The sequence below is a fragment of the Rana temporaria genome, chromosome 3 (genome assembly GCF_905171775.1).
Source record: "Rana temporaria chromosome 3, aRanTem1.1, whole genome shotgun sequence".
Classification (NCBI taxonomy): Eukaryota; Metazoa; Chordata; class Amphibia; order Anura; family Ranidae; genus Rana; species Rana temporaria.
In genome coordinates this window covers 207,774,166-207,793,354 of record NC_053491.1, presented here as the reverse complement: position 1 = coordinate 207,793,354, position 19,189 = coordinate 207,774,166, and the positions used below count along the sequence as shown (strand labels likewise).

The 19,189-nt window shown below is 46.8% G+C and overlaps 1 protein-coding gene across 2 annotated transcripts in view; it reads left to right on the top strand.

Annotated features, from left to right (window-relative positions):
* The first annotated feature begins 12,705 nt into the window (after positions 1-12,705).
* LRRIQ1 (leucine rich repeats and IQ motif containing 1) overlaps positions 12,706-19,189 on the top strand; it is a 264,195-nt gene continuing 257,711 nt past the window's right edge. Inside the window, exons 1-2 of one of the 2 annotated variants that reach the window (XM_040344179.1) lie at positions 12,706-12,895; positions 16,648-16,774. In XM_040344179.1, coding sequence (XP_040200113.1) covers positions 12,773-12,895; positions 16,648-16,774 — 250 coding nt within the window. In that variant the 5' untranslated portion in view covers positions 12,706-12,772. The remainder of the gene's footprint in view (positions 12,896-16,647; positions 16,775-19,189) is intronic. The other variant, XM_040344178.1, reaches the window with a different exon arrangement.

Genomic DNA, 19,189 nt, shown 5'->3' with positions numbered 1-19,189 from the left:
TCTCTGCCCAGCACCGGAACCAACTGTGGAGTTCCAGGGAGCCGGGGGAGTTGGCCCCCCTCCCCAGCAACAAGCTGAGGTAGTAAAGCTGTTACTCCCAGCTGAATCACTGGCAGCAGGGCAGGATGCTACTGGCTGCTGCACACGACTACAGCTTGAGCGGATATTGGTGGATGGGACTGTGGTCTCCACTCACAGCAACCCAGTGGAAGAGCTGGCAACAGAGCAGAGTGCCCCGGGCCTCTGCTCTCAACTAACAGAAGAGGGGGTTCCTGTGGTAGTGGATGGGACTCAGATCTCCACTGACACAACCCCAGAAAATGGTGCGGCACTGAGACAGGAGGATGTTGGCTTTGCTTTGCAAGCACCGGGGGATTTTCACCTAGCATCAGTGGATGGGACTTCAGTCTCCACTGGTATACCCCAGGAATGGTGGCCAGTTGGCCCAGATCCCCAACAGCATGATGAACTGAGCCCAGCCACCCTGTCTTCTCTCCAGCGGCTGAAAGGACTCCAGGGAGAAGGGCCAGTCCAGGCCTCTCCCCAGCGGCAGGCGTGTTCTCTGAGAGAGGCAGAGATTGGCTGGGTGAGTAATGCTCTCTTTGGGACAAGGTATCTGGGGTACTGGGTGGGTACCGGAATTGGGGTCTCTCCCAGTGTTAGTCTCCTGCCAAAGGGGGAGATGTGTGACAGACCTAGCCGGGACAGGGGCTTTTGGAGAGGACTGAATGCGAGCCTCTTGCCATCCGATTATGGGCCAGGACCTCAAAACAGGAAGGCAGATGGGTCATCCCAGCAGACAGTCCTGGAACTTTAAGACTACTTTTCCAACATCCTCGAGTTGACCCGTTTGGGTCCCACTGCGGCTGTTGGACTGTTTCCCAGGGGAAGTAATGTCATGGATCTTGAGATATTAAAGTGTTTCTACTTGACATCTGTTACACAGGAGAGGGACATTCAATGCAAGAACACCGGCTTTTGAAATGCTAAGTGGAACCAGCTTGTGAAATACCTTTTATTGTGTTCTGCAGGTTAAGAGCGGGTGTCGGAGCCAGTCCGTCTGGCTAGAATTGGGATTGAAGGTTAATTGAATTTATTATGTATGTTTGAAGATGTATGTGTTTACGCTAAGGGACTTTGTATTGTTCTAAAGGTCAGAAGCCTGTCAGCTGTATTGAATTAGCATTCTATTGTCTAAAGCAATGTAACCTCTCAGAGGTAGTAATTAAGTATACCGGGTTATTGTGTACATTGATTACCCCCTGGGGCTTCTGTCTCAATACACAAGTCTTTCTATCCAAGCTATTGGACCAATCCCTGTTGACTATTTCAAGTCCTCATTTGCATGGTCAAGGAGGACCTGAGTGAAGACTGCATACTTTACAATTGACCAATAGGAAAGCGGTTGTTGGGAGTGGGATGTTCCAAATTCTGTATAAAAGTGTGCTGTGTACTTGAAAATAAAGAGTCCTGTTTGAACTTACATACAGCCTGCCTGGTGTTTGTTCTTAATGGGTCTGAACGGCACATAGCTGTAGTTCGGACCCCGGAACCTTGGATGACTGGACCATCAGACGCTGCAATCTGCAAGCTGACTCACTGGTAGCAGAGGAGTGTCGGGAGAGCAGGACCTGGGCGAGCAAGGGGTCTCGCCACAACCCCTAAGTAAAAATGTCCAAATTGGGAAAAAAGTATCAATATTTTGTGTGACCACCATTATTTCAAGAACTGTCTTAAACCTCTTGGGCATGAAGTTCACCAGAGCTTCACAGGTTGCCACTGGAGTCCTCTTCGACCATGACGACATCACAGAGCTGGTGAATTTTAGAGACCTTGCGCTCCTCCACCTTCTGTTTGAGGATGCCCCACAGATGCTCAATAAGGTTTAGGTCTGGAGACATGCTTGGCCAGTCCATCACCTTTACCCTCAGCTTCTTTAGCAAGGCAGTGGTCATCTTGGAGGTGTGTTTGGGGTCATTATCATATTGAAATACTGCCCTGCGTCCCAGTCTCCAAAGGGCCGAGGGGATCATGCTCTGCTTCAATATGTCAGAGTACATGTTGGCATTCATGGTTCCCTCAATGAACTGTAGCTCCCCAGTGCCGGCAGCACTCATGTACCCCCAGACCATGACACTCCCACCACCATGCTTGACTGTAGGCAAGACGCACTTGTCTTTGTACTCCTCACCTGGTTGCCACCACATACGCTTGACACCATCTGAATCTAATGAGCTCATCTTGGTCTCATTAGACCACAGGACATGGTTCCAGCAATCCATGTCCTTAGTCTGCTTGTCGTCAGCAAACTGTTTGCAGGCTTTCTTGTGCATCATCTTTAGAAGAGGGTTCCTTCTGGGACAATAGCCATGCAGACCAATTTGATGCAGTGTGCAGCGTTTGGTCTGAGTACTGACAGGCTGGACAGGCCCGCAACCACCTGCTCTGGGATGGTGGGTTGGCATAAGCCGATGCTTCATGTACAGTATAGTGCCAACTCTTGTCACAGGTGGAGTGATACCAAATACTCTCTGCCTGGGACAGCAACAGCTGGTGATACCTAGATGGAAGACTGTTATTAACCACTTAAGCCCCGTACCTTTAGGCAGCTAAATGCCCAGGCCAGGTTTTGCGATTCGGCACTGCGTCGCTTTAACAGATAATTGCGCGGTCGTGCAACGTGGCTCCCAAACAAAATTGGTGTCCTTTTTTACCCACAAATAGAGCTTTCTTTTGGTGGTATTTGATCACCTCTGCGGTTTTTATTTTTTGCGCTATAAACAAAAATAGAGCGACAATTTTGAAAAAAAATCAATATTTTTTACTTTTTGCTATAATAAATATCCCCCAAAAGCATATATAAAAAATGTTTTTCCTCAGTTTAGGGCGATACGTATTCTTCTACCTATTTTTGGTAAAAAAAATCGCAATAAGCGTTTATCGATTGGTTTGCGCAAAATTTATAGCGTTTACAAAATAGGGGATAGTTTTATTGCATTTTTATTAATTATTTTTTTTTACTACTATTGGCGGCGATCAGCGATTTTTTTCGTGACTGCGACATTATGGCGGACACTTCGGACAATTTTGACACATTTTTGGGACCATTGTCATTTTCACAGCAAAAAATGCATTTAAATTGCATTGTTTATTGTGAAAATGACAGTTGCAGTTTGGGAGTTAACCACAGGGGGCGCTGTAGGAGTTAGGGTTCACCTAGTGTGTGTTTACAACTGTAGGGGGGTGTGGCTGTAGGACTGATGTCATCGATCGAGTCTTCCTTATAAAAAGGATCACTCGATCGATACGCCGCCACAGTGAAGCACGGCGAGCTCTCTCTTTCAGAGTCCCTTTCCAATTCAAATTCTGAGTTGGACGTCAATTATGAGCCCGCCCTCAGTAGCGGAACACTGAGTGACTCAGAGGAGGAAGATAGCCGGCCGGCTAAACGAAGGCGTTCTAGTGAGGATGCAGTGCCATCCACCAGCACCGCAGTGCCATCCGCCAGCACTGCAGGGCCATCCGCCAGCACTGCAGGGCCATCCGCCAGCACTGCAGGGCCATCCGCCAGCACCACAGGGCCATCCGCCAGCACCACAGGGCCATCCGCCAGCACCGCAGTGCCTCTGCAACAAACTTCCAGGACCCATGCCAGCCTTCCCTATGCCCTTCAGAACCCCTTGTGGCTTCCTCCTACTTCAGGAGAAGCCAACATTCCCCCTTTCACGGCCCAGCCAGGAATCCAAGTGAACACGGAGAATTTCACCCCAATTGATTATTTCAATCTAATGTTCACAGAGGACATGCTATCCGGAATTGTGGCCCAGTGCAATCTATTTGCACAGCAATTTATTGCAAATAATCCCACGTCCTACCATGCCCGTCCCTTCCAGTGGAGAGACCTTACGGTGGAGGAGTTGAAAACTTTTTTAGGCCTCACATTGTGTATGGGACTCAACCCAAAAAACGCTTCCCATTCCTTTTGGTCCAAAAATCCCATTTACCACATGCCCATCTTCTCCAGCATAATGCCCAGAGCCCGATACTTCGCCATCATGAGATTCCTACATTTTAACAACAATGCCCAGTGCCACCCCCGAAATCACCCAGATCATGACAGGCTCTTCAAAATCCGGCCCTTACTCAATTATTTTTCTGAGAAGTTCCCCCAATTGTATACCCCGGACCAACACATCTGTGTGGATGAGTCCCTTATCAAATTTAGTGGCAGACTACAAATAAAACAATTCATCCCCAGCAAAAGAGCCCGCTATGGTGTGAAGGTGTACAAATTGTGTGACCGAGTCACAGGATACCTGTATGCCTTCAGAGTATACGAAGGCAAGGACACCCAGCTCAATCCCCCTAATTGCCCAGACCACTTGGGATCAAGTGGCAAAATTGTTTGGGAACTAATCAACCCCCTATTAGAAAAAGGATACCATCTATACGTAGATAATTTCTACACCTCGCTTCCCCTGTTCCACAACCTGCACCGGAAGCAGACGCCAGCATGTGGCACCATTAGAAACAACAGGAAAGGCTTTCCTCAAAGCCTGGTAAACAAAAAGTTGAAAAAAGGAGAATCAGCAAGTCTGAGAAACAATGCGGTTCTGGCGGTGAAGTGGAAGGACAGAAGGGATGTCTATATGCTATCTACTATACACAATGACACCATTGTTGAAACCCGCGGAAGGCGTGGCACCACCATCCGAAAGCCCACTTGCATCCAGGACTATAATTTGTTTATGGGGGGGGGTCGACTTCAATGACCAGATGCTTGAACCCTATCTTGCTACAAGAAGAACGTACCATTGGTACAAAAAAGTTGCCATTTATTTTTTTCAATTGGCCATATACAATTCTTATGTAATTTACAGCAACTTCACCCAAAACCCCAAACGCTTCCTTCGCTACCAAGAGGACCTTATCACTGCCCTTATTTTCCCGAACGATGCACCCCAAACCATCCGATCTGATGTATTAAGTCATCTCGGCGAGCGTCATTTTCCCGATAAAATCCCTCCCACAGAAACAGGCCGACGACGTAAAAAAAAATGCAAGGTATGCACCAGTCAAGGAGTCAGACGAGACACAGCTTACCATTGTGCTGATTGTCCTTCCAAACCAGGCCTCTGTATAACTGAATGTTTTCGTCGTTACCACACCAAACTAAATTATTAATCCTCCATTCCTGCCTTCACACACCTTCACACCCCTTATGCCACTGCCTGCTCTGTAACTGACCCTGGCTTGTTTTTTTACCTAGATTCTGCCTAACGATTTTGTAATGCCTCTGCCTGATCTGGAACTGACCCTGGACTGTTTTTTCGACCATTCTTCTGCCTAACGATTCTGTACTGCCTCTGCCTGATCTGGAACTGACCTCGGACTGTTTGACCATGTTTTTGCCTGCCTCATGGACTGATCTTGTACCCTGCTACTGGACTAGTGGGAACACAGGGGTCTCACATATGTGAGGGGCTCCAGAAAAGTTTTTCTGGATGAAGAAAACATTTTTTTGTTTTCTCATCCTAGATTAGGGTCTGGTTGCCCGGAGGCTTCAAAGAGATTTGGGTGGGAGAAGCCTCTACCCCTGTCCCCATTCTGTCCTGAATGAGGCCCTACTTCTGCCTGCTGCCTGTAGGACCTATGCCATCATGCCTCTGCCTGTTGCATGAACTGACCACCTGCACTAACACTGACGGGATAGTATCCCTGCCTGGACGTTGCTGACCAAGTCCCTGCCTGCTGCCTGGACCAGTGCTATCCTGCTGTGTAGAACTGCGCTACTATTACAGGTAATCTTTTGTTTACGTTTTGTTCAGCATAATGTATTTTAGGGTGTAATTCTTGGTATGTGCATGCTATGTGTCTCTGGAACACCTGACGGTGTTCCTTGCATGTTGGATCTCTGTATGTGGTCAGGCTGTGTAGAAGTCTCACACATGTGGTATCGTTGTACTCAGGAGGAGTAGCAGAATTTATTTTGGGGTTTAATTTTTGCTATGTACATGCTATGTGTTGGAAATATCTTATCAATGGACAACTTTGTGTAAAAAAAATGCGTTTTCATTTTTTTTCCCACATGTTCCAAAAACTTCTGGAAAAAAATGAATCGTTCAAAAGACTCATTATGCCTCATAGATTATACGTTGGGGTGTTAGCTTTTCAAAATGGGGTCATTTTATGGGTAATTCCATTGTCCTGGTGTTCCAGGGCCTTCAAAAGTGTAATAGGTAGTCAACTAGTTAGATGTGCAATTTATGCTCCTAAAACCCCTGATGGCGCTTCCTGCATGTTGGGCCTCTGTATGTGGCCAGGCAGTAAAAAAGTCTCACACATGGGGTATCGTTTTACTCAGGAGGAGCAGCAGAATGTATTTTGGGGTGTCATTTTTGCTATGTACATGCTATGTGTTGGAAATATCTTATCAATGGACAACTTTGTGTAAAAAAATGCGTTTTAATTTTTTTCCCCACATGTTCCAAAAACTTCTGGAAAAAATGAACCGTTCAAAAGACTCATTATGCCTCATAGATTATACGTTGGGGTGTTAGCTTTTCAAAATGGGGTCATTTTGTGGGTAATTCCATTGTCCTGGTGTTCCAGGGCCTTCAAAAGTGTAATAGGTAGTCAACTAGTTAGATGTGCAATTTATGCTCCTAAAACCCCTGATGGCGCTCCCTGCATTTTGGGCCTCTGTATGTGGCCAGGCAGTAAAAAAGTCTCACATATGGGGTATCGTTCTACTCAGAAGGAGTAGCAGAATGTATTTTGGGGTGTCATTTTTGCTATGTACATGCTATGTGAGAGAAATAAGCTAATACAATGACAATTTTGAGAAAATTTTGAAATAAAAAAAAAAATCTTAATTTTGCAAAGTATTGTGGGAAAAAAATACAACTTCAAATAACTCACCATGCCTCTTAATAAATACCTTGGAATGTCTACTTTCCAAAAAGGGGTTATTTGGGGGGTATTTGTACTTTCCTGGCTTGTTAGGGTCTCAAGAAATGAGATAGGCCTTCAGTACATCAGGTGTGATCAGATGTGATAATTTTTTATGATTTGCACTATAGCTTGTAGACTCTAAAACTTTCACACAGACCAAATAATTTCCAAAAAATGTGGGTTATTTTTATCAAAGACATGTAGCAGTATAAATTGTGGCCAAAATTTATGAAGAAATATTAATAATTTGCAAAATTTTATCACAGAAACTAAGAAAAAAAAATTTTTTTTCAAAATTTTCGGTCTTTTTTCATTAATAGCGCAAAAAATAAAAAACCCAGAGGTGATCAAATACCACCAAAAGAAAGCTCTATTTGTATGAAAAAAAGGACAAAAAAATCATTTGGGTACAGTGTTGCATGACTGAGTAATTGTCATTCAAAATGTGAGAGTGCTGAAAGCTGAAAATTGCTCTGGGCAGGAGGGGTGTTTAAGTGCCCAGTATGGAAGTGGTTAAAGCGGTGGTTCCACGGTATATCTTTTTTTTTTTTTCTGTAATCCCCAGGTCTTACCTTAACTCCCGCACTAATAGGATGTCCCAGCCGTTCAGCCATCCGATGCGCTGTATTTAGTAAAATTATATTTTAGATTTTTTATAGATGGACGTTTCCATCTTACCTGAGGGCATTGTGAAGCCGACAGGGTCTTCTTCCGGGATCGGGCGAATGCTGGCCTCCCAGCATTCACCGCTCGATCCCGCGCATGTGCAGTGTTGACGGCGAGCGTCGCCGTCAACACTACATGGTTGCCATAACAACGGCCGGCGTGAGAAATTCACGCCCCGTTGTTTAGACTATTACCCGCCTGAAGACGCAGGTGACCGACGAGATGTCGCGCGAACTGCAGCAGAGCGCGTCGACAGAGGAGTTGCCGAAATTAGAGTGACAGGACGGGGGAGAATGGACTGACACGCCCATTCCCCGCGGGAGGAATTGATTGACAGGTGGGAAGATCGAGCAGGAAACAGGTAAGGAGCGCTCAAAAAAAAAAAAAAAATCGTCTGGTCTATGTTTTTTACAAACAGTGCTAGTGGTTACAGGTTGTCAAACAGGGTGAACTACTGCTTTAAGAGTCCATTGGAGCCTGTCAGGAAAGGTTTCACCTGCTGGTGGCACTATCGCCCCCAGATCTATGAGCCACAGTTCTGGTGTCCACCAGTGGGTGTCTCCTGGCAGTCTGGAGCCGGAATTACCTCCTACAATCAGGCATCCCCTGAGACTGATTGCAGGAAGTGTATTTACACCCGGCAGATGCTTGCACACATTGCCTTGGTATTGTTTTCCTTGTGCCTTGATGTGTTTTTGCTAGCCTGTGTTCCTGTATCCTAAACCTTCTATCAGGAATCCAGTATCCGTTCCTGGACCCCTGCCCTGCAGCCTGATCCCTTCCGTCTGCTCTCCCTGTTTCCTATTAGCCTCTCCCTGTCCTGCTCCCAGCCCTATCTGCTTGATCTCCTGTGTATGACCCTGGCTTGTTTACGATTATGATTGTATCTTACACTTGTATATAGGTTTATCCTTTTAATAAATCATTTATACTTTACATGGGTTTGGTTAACTGTATCGCAGTCCACACATTTCTGGTCGCAATGGTTCCTGAAAGAGCCAGTCGGGTTTACCTCCTTCCTTTCCTTCCCCCTCTCCCTTCTCTACCCCCCTCCTTATCTTCCCTCCCCTCCCTTCCCCTCTTCATGGTGAATTTGGAGCCTCATACCTTCCATTTGTTTGAATTCCAGATCTCCTCAGGAAGCTATTGGCGAAACGCATAGCGATCCATTGGTGCTGGCATTGTGATTACATTGACTGGCCTTCAGATAGAAGACTTCTGTTGATGACAGCATATTCACCATTTCAGAGGCCACCTGTACGGGTTTCCCCACCCAGCAATATTTGCCTTACATGGGAGAATGTACATACTATGGCTTATTATTATTATTATTCAGGATTTATATTACGCCAACAGTTTACGCAGCGCATTCATGCACTTAATTTTATGACATGTTTTTATGATGATATTTAATACATTTTGATATTTTATACCTTTTTAAGTAGTTTTCTTTCCCCATTGGGATTACAGTGGCAGCCTTAAAAGTAAGTTTTCTAATTTTTCTTCCCTTGTTTAGGATTTGCCAGTTATCTGCAATACTCTCCTCATGCTGACAGCGCTTGAGGAGAGGAGAGCTAATAGGTGGCAATCCACACAGGGGACATCTACACTGATAATTAGGGCACTGATCAGTGTCCTGATTATCAATGTAGCCCCAATAGTGCCAATTAGTGCCCAACAGTGAAGCCTGCCAATGCCTATCAGTCCTGCCTATTATTGCTGCCTATCAGTGTCCATCAGTGGTGCCTGCCAATGCCTATTATCAGCGATGCCTATCAGTGCTGCCCATCAGTGCCCATCAGTGATGCCTGCCAATGCCTATGAGCGATGCCTATTATTGCTGCCTATCAGTGCTGCCCATCAGTGCCCATCAGTGATGCCTGCCAGTGCCTATGAGCGATGCCTATTATTGCTGCCTATCAGTGCTGCCCATCAGTGCCACCTATAGATTATAAAAAAAAAATTTCATATGGGTACACATACCTCCCAACTTTTAAAGATGGGAATGAGGGACACCTATCAGCAAAAACATGCAGGCATAGGACACACCCCTTGCCACGCCCCCTTAAAGGAGAATTGTACAAAAAAACAAGATTGGTTAAACCCACAAGTACTTTTTTTAACACTACTATTCCTTATATTGGCTTCTGGTATTTACAAATGCAGCAATTTAGAAATCAGATGAAAGGTTTAGCACTTGAAAACACTTTTTGATAGATACATTTTATATACAGTGGGTGACCGCGATATTGTGTCAATCTCGCTCCCTTTTTCGGCGAGATTGACCGCCTACGAGCCCCATCGCGGGAGCCAGCGCCGAGCTGGCTTGCCGCGATGGAGACAAAGCCGTCATAGAAGCGACGGGAGATCCGACTTGGATTCCCGCCAATTCTAGCCGGCGTTTGGTATGCATTCTGCATTCAGGGAGAACTCCCCGCCGGATTTTAAATAAAACTCTGGCATGGGTTCCCCCCTCAGGAGCATACCAGGCCCTTAGGTCTGGTATGGGATGTAAGGAAACCCCCCTACGCCGAAAAAACGGCGTAGGGGTCCCCCTACAATCCATACCAGACCCGTATCCAAAGCACGCTACCCGGCCGGCCAGGAAAGGAGTGGGGATGAGCAAGCGCCCCCCCCCTCCTGAGCCGTACCAGGCCGCATGCCCTCAACATGGGGGGGGTTAGGTGCTCTGGGGCAGGGGGGCGCACTGCGGGGCCCCCCCACCCCAGAGCACCCTGTCCCCATGTTGATAAGGACAGGGCCTCTTCCCGACAACCCTGGCCGTTGGTTGTCGGGGTCTGCGGGCCGGGGGCTTATCGGAATCTGGGAGCCCCCTCAAATAAGGGGGCCCCCAGATAACGGCCCCCCACCCTAAGTGAATGGATATGGGGTACATCGTACCCCTACCCATTCACCTGGAGGCAAAGTGTTAAAGTTAATAAACACACGACACAAGGGTTTTTAAAATAATTTATTTGTCTGCTCCGGAGGCCCCCCCTGTCTTCTTTAGCTCTTTTTGCAGGGGGTCTTCTTCTTTCGCTCTCCGGGGGGGTCTCCTCCGCTCTCCGGGGGTCTTCTCCACTCTCCGGGGGTCTTCTCCACTCTCGGGGGTCTTCTTCTATGTTCGCCGCTCTCCGCTGTTGACTCGGCCCACCCCGGTTCTTCCTCCCGCTGTCCGGTGCCTTCTCCTTCAGGGCTGGCCGCTGCTATACTAGTGGCGGCCAGCCCGCTCTTCTGTGACGTCTTCTTCTTCTCTTCTCTTCTTCTGCCTTCTCCTGATGTTGACACGACACGTCTTCTCGCTGCAATGACAGGTGCGCGGCTTGCATCCGACTTATATAGGCCTCACAGTCCCATCATGCTCCGGTACCTACCCACGTGATACCTACCCACGTGGGTAGGTACCGGAGTATGATGGGACTGTGAGGCCTATATAAGTCGGATGCAAGCCGCGCACCTGTCATTGCAGCGAGAAGACGCGTCGTGTCAACATCGGGAGTAGGCAGAAGAAGAGAAGAGAAGAAGAAGAAGAAGAAGAAGAAGAAGAAGACGTCACAGAAGAGCGGGCTGGCCGCCACTAGTATAGCGGCGGCCAGCCCTGAAGGAGAAGGCACCGGACAGCGGGAGGAAGAACCGGGGTGCGCCGAGTCAACAGCGGAGAGCGGCGAACATAAAAGAAGACCCCCCGAGAGTAGAGAAGACCCCCGGAGAGTGGAGAAGACCCCCGGAGAGCGGAGGAGACCCCCGGAGAGCGGAGAAGACCCCCCCGGAGAGCGAAAGAAGAAGCCCCCCCCTGCAAAAAGAGCTAAAGAAGACAGGGTGGCCTCCAGAGCAGACAAATAAATTATTTTAAAAACCCTTGTGTCATGTGTTTATTAACTTTAACACTTTGCCTCCAGGTGAATGGGTAGGGGTACGATGTACCCCATATCCATTCACTTAGGTTGGGGGCCGTTATCTGGGGGCCCCCTTATTTGAGGGGGCTCCCAGATTCCGATAAGCCCCCCGCCCGCAGACCCCGACAACCAACGGCCAGGGTTGTCGGGAAGAGGCCCTGTCCTTATCAACATGGGGACAGGGTGCTCTGGGGTGGGGGGCCCCGCAGTGCGCCCCCCTGCCCCAGAGCACCCTGTCCCCATGTTGAGGGCATGCGGCCTGGTACGGCTCAGGAGGGGGGGGCGCTCGCTCGTCCCCACTTCTTTCCTGGCCGGCCGGGTAGCGTGCTTTGGATACGGGTCTGGTATGGATTGTAGGGGGACCCCTACGCCTTTTTTTCCGGCGTAGGGGGGTCTCCTTACATCCCATACCAGACCTAAGGGCCTGGTATGCTCCTGAGGGGGGAACCCATGCCGGAGTTTTATTTAAAATCCGGCGGGGAGTTCTCCCTCTCAGAATGCATACTAAACGCTGCACACGTGTAGAATTGGCGGGAATCCAAGTCGGATCCCCGACGCTTCTATGACGTGCTCGCTGGAATGTGCTTTTACTATTCCAGCTAGTGCGAGATGTCGGCACCCTGTCGCCGAGAATCAGCGCGATGCTGTCGTGCTAAAAACACATTCTCGGCGGCAGGCACTGTACATCTACCGGTATATAGATCAGACCACAATGAGGGACAAATGAGGAGGAATGAGGGACACTGCTCCAAATCAGGGACAGTCGCTCAAAATCAGGGACAGTTGGGAGCTATGGGTACAGTGTTGCATGACTGCGCAATTGTCATTCAAAGTGCGACAACGCTGAAAGCTGAAAATTGTCCTGGGCAGGAAGGGAAATGTGCCCAGTAGGCAAATGCTGTACAAAAATGTTCATCAAAAATTCCTGAGAAACGCACAAAAATGTGAGGCGCGTGACCCAGACAACAATAAACAAATGTATAATCCCTCTCCATTCTATCCAGAACTAGAAAAAGTGTTATCCTCTGTACTACTTTCATTTGTTCACATGAGACTTTGTATGGAAGTGCTTGTGACAGAGAAGACTGAGAAACTCCTAGTCAGGTAATAGAGAGGATACCTATGAATATTTCACGTGCTCAATGTGATGTCCTACCTACCAGCTATGTCTAGAGCCTCCTCCCCTCAGCTCAGGCCACGCCCCCTCTGGGATAGCCGCTCACGTGACTGGCACCGGAGCCCTGCTGCGACTGAACATGGAAGAAGAGATAGAACTAGAAGAGACACACATATCTCTACCGGATAGGGAGGAGGGCGGCTCACCGGCTGGGGATACCGACGAAGAATATGGCAGCTTAACAGACGTTGGAGAAGACGAGGTTTGCTAGCGGGAACGTGTGGAGAGAGGGATGGACGTTATTGGGTGTTTCTATGGTTGCTAGGAAACCAAGCACGCTGTACACAGAGCTGTATATACACAGTGCTGACCATAGAGGTGACACCGTGCTGTTTATACACAGTGCTGACCATAGAGGTGACACCGTGCTGTATATACACAGTGCTGACCATAGAGGTGACACCGTGCTGTTTATACACAGTGCTGACCATAGTGGTGACTCTGTGCTGTATATACACAGTGCTGACCATAGTGGTGACACCATACTGTATATACACAGTGCTGACCATAGAGGTGACACTATACTGTATGTACACAGTGCTGACCATAGAGGTGACACTATACTGTATGTACACAGTGCTGACCATAGAGGTGACACCGTGCTGTTTATACACAGTGCTGACCATAGAGGTGACACCGTGCTGTATATACACAGTGCTGACCATAGAGGTGACACCATGCTGTATATACACAGTGCTGACCATAGAGGTGACACGGTGCTGTATATACACAGTGCTGACCATAGAGGTGACACCATGCTGTATATACACAGTGCTGACCATAGAGGTGACACCGTGCTGTTTATACACAGTGCTGACCATAGAGGTGACACCGTGCTGTATATACACAGTGCTGACCATAGTGGTGACACCATACTGTATATACACGGTGCTGACCATAGTGGTGACTGGTGACACCATACTGTATATACACAGTGCTGACCATAGAGGTGACACCGTGCTGTATATACACAGTGCTGACCATAGAGGTGACACCGTGCTGTATATACACAGTGCTGACCATAGAGGTGACACTGTGCTGTACATACACAGTGCTGACCATAGAGGTGACACAGTGCTGTATATACACAGTGCTGACCATAGAGGGGACACAGTGCTGTATATACACAGTGCTGACCATAGAGGGGACACAGTGCTGTATATACACAGTGCTGACCATAGTGGTGACACAGAGTGCTGTATATACACAGTGCTGACCATAGAGGTGACACCATACTGTATATACACAGTGCTGTACATAGAGGTGACACCGTGCTGTATATACACAGTGCTGTACATAGAGGTGACACCATGACACAGTGCTGGTCTTCTATACCGGTTACATTGTCCCCCACAGCACTTCTCCTGACTATGTACAGCAGTAGGCACTTCTGTGATGATTGCGATCTGACAGAAGTAATTTGTTTGTAAATAGATGGCTACAAGTGTCCACAGCAGAAATGTGTAGTCTGTGAATGACTAGCCACATTTGTGTGATGCAGGAACACAGGTACAGTTGTGTGTTTTTGTGGCACACAATTATGCTTTTTTTTTATGCAGGTGTGCTGAGCTGCTATTAATTCTCAAAAGCACCCATCACATCTTGCTAACATGCATGCACAGTAACAATGGAGCATGCATTTTGGTTCAGCAGGATGTAATTGCGGGATTCCAGGACAGGTAAGTGTCCTGATATTAAAAGTCAGCAGCTGCAGTATTTGTAGCTGCTGACTTAAAATTCTTGGAGGGGGGCTGAAGCTATCCATTTAACAGTTTAAAAAAACAGTTACATTCCTGGCACGTGTCAGGAATGTAACTGTCATATTGGTTGTGCTCTCAACCAAACAGTCAAACCATCCAATGGCTGGAGTCATAAATGGTCACATGTGCAGCATCATGTCAGTTTATACAGATGCCAAGATGGCAGCTTCCGTGGCTGAAAACGATAGGAGGGTTTACTTTCACTTGAATCAATTGCTGATCGCATGGCTTAGATATACGGCAGCAGTGGCACAGCTGCGTCAGATCACGTACCTAATATGCGATCGGCATTTCCGGGTCTGGGCTGCAGATGTGCGCCACCAAAGGGCTCGCTCCCACTGTGATCACACACAGCGGGAACCCATCGGCGGATACCACGGACTCAATGTCTCCCGGCACCCGGCGATTGTTCAGTACACAGGCAGAACAGCAATCTACCTATGAACACAAGGCAGATCGCTGTTCTGTCAGTATTGATTCTGTAGAGAGGGGGTGGGGCCGAATGGCAGCTTCATGTCTGAATGGACACCCGGAGTTGCAGCCCGAGTCGTGTTCTCCCACAGCAAACTGCTTGCTGTGGGGACACTCAACAGGAGGGAGGGGCCAAAAGCAGCAAAGTGGGACCCAAGAAGAGGAGGATCCAGTCTGCTCTGTGCAAAACCACTGCAACAGGGCAGGTAAATATAACATGTTTGTTATTTATTTTTATTTTTAAAAAAAGACTTTACAATCACTTTAATAAACAAGGTGGAGCTCTTCTGCCTTCAATCATGTGTTGGTTTTATTTCCCCTTTCCTTGTATGTGATTGAAAATGCTTAACAGTGAACATTCAATGTGGACATGCTCTTCCTCTTTAGTAAGTTAATTTCAATGTGTTCTGGTTGGCAAACACAGTCACTTTCTTCTTCAACTAACCTATTTTAACGCACACCTATATTTATAATTTCCTATGCTGTATGCCATCATATGTCATCCTAAAAGTGGTTTTCCTGACATCTCTGTACGAGGAGTGTTTCAAGTAGTTGCTTTTTCAAGGATGTCAAAAGATGCTAAACCTATCTTGAGAAGAAAAAAATAATACATATAGTACATGACTTGTGTTACTATTACTTCCTGTCCCCAATTTTTTGCAATCTTTACAGCATTACCAGTCTATGAAAGTTCTTCTGGTGCCACCACAACATGTGCACTCTTATGGCCTAGTGCCATGTGTGTGGGATGCATGCTGTTCCAGCACATGCACAGTAGGGTCTACTAGCGCTGTGCCCAACTGGCGCATGTGCAGTACTGTGCATAGCATGCATCGAACAGCTGCATCGCCAGATCTCATAGGTAGTGGCCTCTACTGGGCACGTCGGGTAAATGCAAGCAGTCCTACTGCTGTGCACAAGATGCACCCCGGAGAGTGATAAAAATACATAAAAATGTAAAGAATGGGGGCACAATAAATTATTTCACACTATTGGGTTGGAGCTTAATGTACAGTAAAGGGCAGTTTTACTTTTAGTATTACTACTTCAAAGTGAACCTGTGCTTAGACTACGTATATAAAATTATTTACATGTTTTGAACAAACAATAAAAGCACCTTTAAAAGTCCTCAATCATTGCTGTAGCTATAAACATTGTGGAAAAATTATTTGGAGCCTAGAGAGATGAATGGAGGCACATTACATGAGACTGCTAGAAATCACTGATATTTCAGCCCCTTTACAAAAACGATTGAGTTCTGTTTGATACTTTTTTGTTACTATTTGCTCTAACATCCAAATTTTCAGGACAAGCTTTTGGGATGTACCCCCTTCTTCAATTTCTAATACACAAACAGACTACTGTCTACAAGGCTCCTCAAGGGCTGAACTATAGGTGCCAAAGGGCCCCTGGGCCATAAGTTGGGCACCTGGGAATTAATTAATGTCTAGTCAACTGTGTCTGATTTATTTTTCATTGTTATGTGGGACAGTGTCCTGTGTGTGATTTGTTGGGGGAGGCAGGAGGTAAATAGCCTGGGGGTGAAAAAAAAGTATAAATCCGGCTTTAGCATGGGGTTCTTTTATGGCAAAGTTCTGTAGCTGCTAATGTGGGAAAAATCATAAAAAGGATTTCCAGTTAAAACTTTTTTGTGTGGTTTTCACTTGTATGATTGTTTAAGGCATTTTAATGCAGTATTTTATATTGCTTGTGTTTTTATCAGGTCGTAGATGAGCTCCCAGATTCTGTTATTTCATGTTTGCAGTTTCTTAAACAAAGAAATGAAAATGCAGAGAAACTAATTCTGCAAGATTTGGAATGCGAATCTTGGAAAAGTGATCACATAACAGGTACCTAATTGTATGTATTAAAGGGGTTGTATTTGTTCATTTTTTTTCTTTTTAAAAACAAACATGTCATACTTGCCTCCATTGCGCAGTTCGTTTTGCACAGATTGGTCCCGATCGTCCTCTTCTGGGGTCCCACGGCAGCTCTCGCGGCTCCTTTTTGCAAGAGTTAACCCCCTCTGGGAAGCGGTCTCCTGAGGAAGTTACCTTGTGGGTGCGCTCCCGTGTGATACACTCGGCGGCCATAGCCGCCAAGTGTATGACTCTGCCCCGCCCCCTGGCGAATCGCGTAATTGATTTGATTGACAGCATTTTGTCACACTTTTTCTGCTCAAACAGCAGCTCTCCACCCCTAAACTCCTCCACCTCTCCTTCCCCTAGTGCTTTTTATTAGCTAAACAAAAATATCTGAAGCTGTAAAACGCTTGTAATATGCTTCTGAAATCAACAATGGCTTTCTTCTTGCCACTCTTCCATAAAGGCCAGATTTGTGTAGAGCACAACTAATAGTTGTCCCGTGGACAGATTCTCCCACCTGAGCTGTAGATCTCTGCAGCTCCTCCAGAGTTACCATGGGCCTCTTTGCTGCTTCTATGATTAAAAAGGTTGTAAAGGTTTGTTTTTTATTTTCTAAATAGGTTCCTTCAACCACCTAACCCCTGGACCATATTGATGGTCAAAGACCAGGCCACTTTTTTGCGATTCGGCTCTGCGTCGGTTTAACTGACAATTGCGCGGTCGAGCGACGTGGCTCCCAAACAAAATTGGCGTCCTTTTTTCCCCACAAATAGAGCTTTCTTTTGGTGGTATTTGATCACCTCTGCGATTTTTAGTTTTTGGGCTATAAACAAAAATAGAGCGACAATTTTGAAAAAAAAAAAAATCCTCAGTTTAGGCCGATACGTATTGGTCTACATATTTTTCGTAAAAAGCGTTTGGTTTGCACAAAAGTTATAGGGCCAGATTCAGATACATCGGCATATCTTTAGTGCGGCGTAGCACATCTGATATGCGCTACGCCGACGTAACATAGAGAGGGAAGATCACTATTCACAAAGCACTCGCCGACAACGTTGCGCCGGCGTAACGTAAATAGGCCGGCGTAAACCCGCCTAATTCAAAGTAGGTGGAAGGTGGGCGTAATGTATTTAAATGAATCGTGACCCCATGTAAATGAAGCGCCGAACGAACGGCGCATGCGCGCACATGCTCAGTATCACGTCGAATTTACTCCCTAACATATGCCGGCTCAATGCCTGTGACGTGAACGAAACCTACGCCCAGCCCCATTCACGTACGACTTACGTAAACGACGTAAAAATCGATGGCTGTTCCGACATCCATACCTTAACATGACTTACCCCTGCTTTACGCCGGACGTAATCCTTACGTAAACGGCGTAGCTTAATACGACGGGCGCAAGTACGTTCGTTAATCTGCGTATCTAGGTCATTTGCAAATTCAACGCGTAAATCAACGGAAGCGCCCCTTGCGGCCAGCGTAAATATGCACCCAAGATACGACGGCGTACTGAGACTTACGTCGGTCGGAAGAAGCCATATTTCAGGCGTATCTAGTATTGAGAATAAGGCGCATTGATACAATGGCGCATCTCTACACTGTAGATACGCCAGCGTAAGTGTTTCTGAATCTGGCCCATAGCGTTTACAAAATAGGGGATAGTTTTATGCCATTTTTCTTAATATTTTTTTTTTTTTACTAGTAATGGCGGCGATCAGCGTTTTTTTTTTTTCTTTTATCGGTACTGCGACATTATGGCGGACACTTTTGACACATTTTTGGGACCATTGGCATTTTTATAGCGATCACTGAGTGCTATAAAAATGCATTGATTACTATAAAAATGACACTGGCAGTGAAGGGGTTAACAATAGGGGGCAAGGAAGGGGTTAATCATGTTCCTTGGGTGTGTTCTAACTGAAGGGGGGGTGGACTGACATAGGGAAATGACAAATCGCTGTTCATACATTTTATGAACAGACGATAGGTAATTTCCCCCCCTGACAGGACCGGGAGCTGTGTGTTTGCAGTAATTGCGACCGCCGGGCACGCGCGTCTGCGTCAGGAGCGAGCGGGTGTCGCGCGCCCCTATTGGCTGCTCGGCGAGGTGACGTATAGCTACGTGATCTCGCCCAGCAGAGCCGATCTGCCGCCATATAACTGCGGCTGGTCGGCAAGCAGTTAAGTTAGTGCACTGTTGGTTCACTAACCTTTTTTCTTCGCTTTCCCTTCTAAATGTCTTTTTTCTTTGTCTGAATTTCTCACTTCCTGTTCCTCCTCAGTAAGCTGTTCTGGCTGACTATCCCCCAGCCAGAACAGGTCGGATGTGGGGGCAAGCTTACTGAGGAGGAACAGGAAGTGAGAAATCCAGACAAAGAAAAAAAACATTTAGAAGGT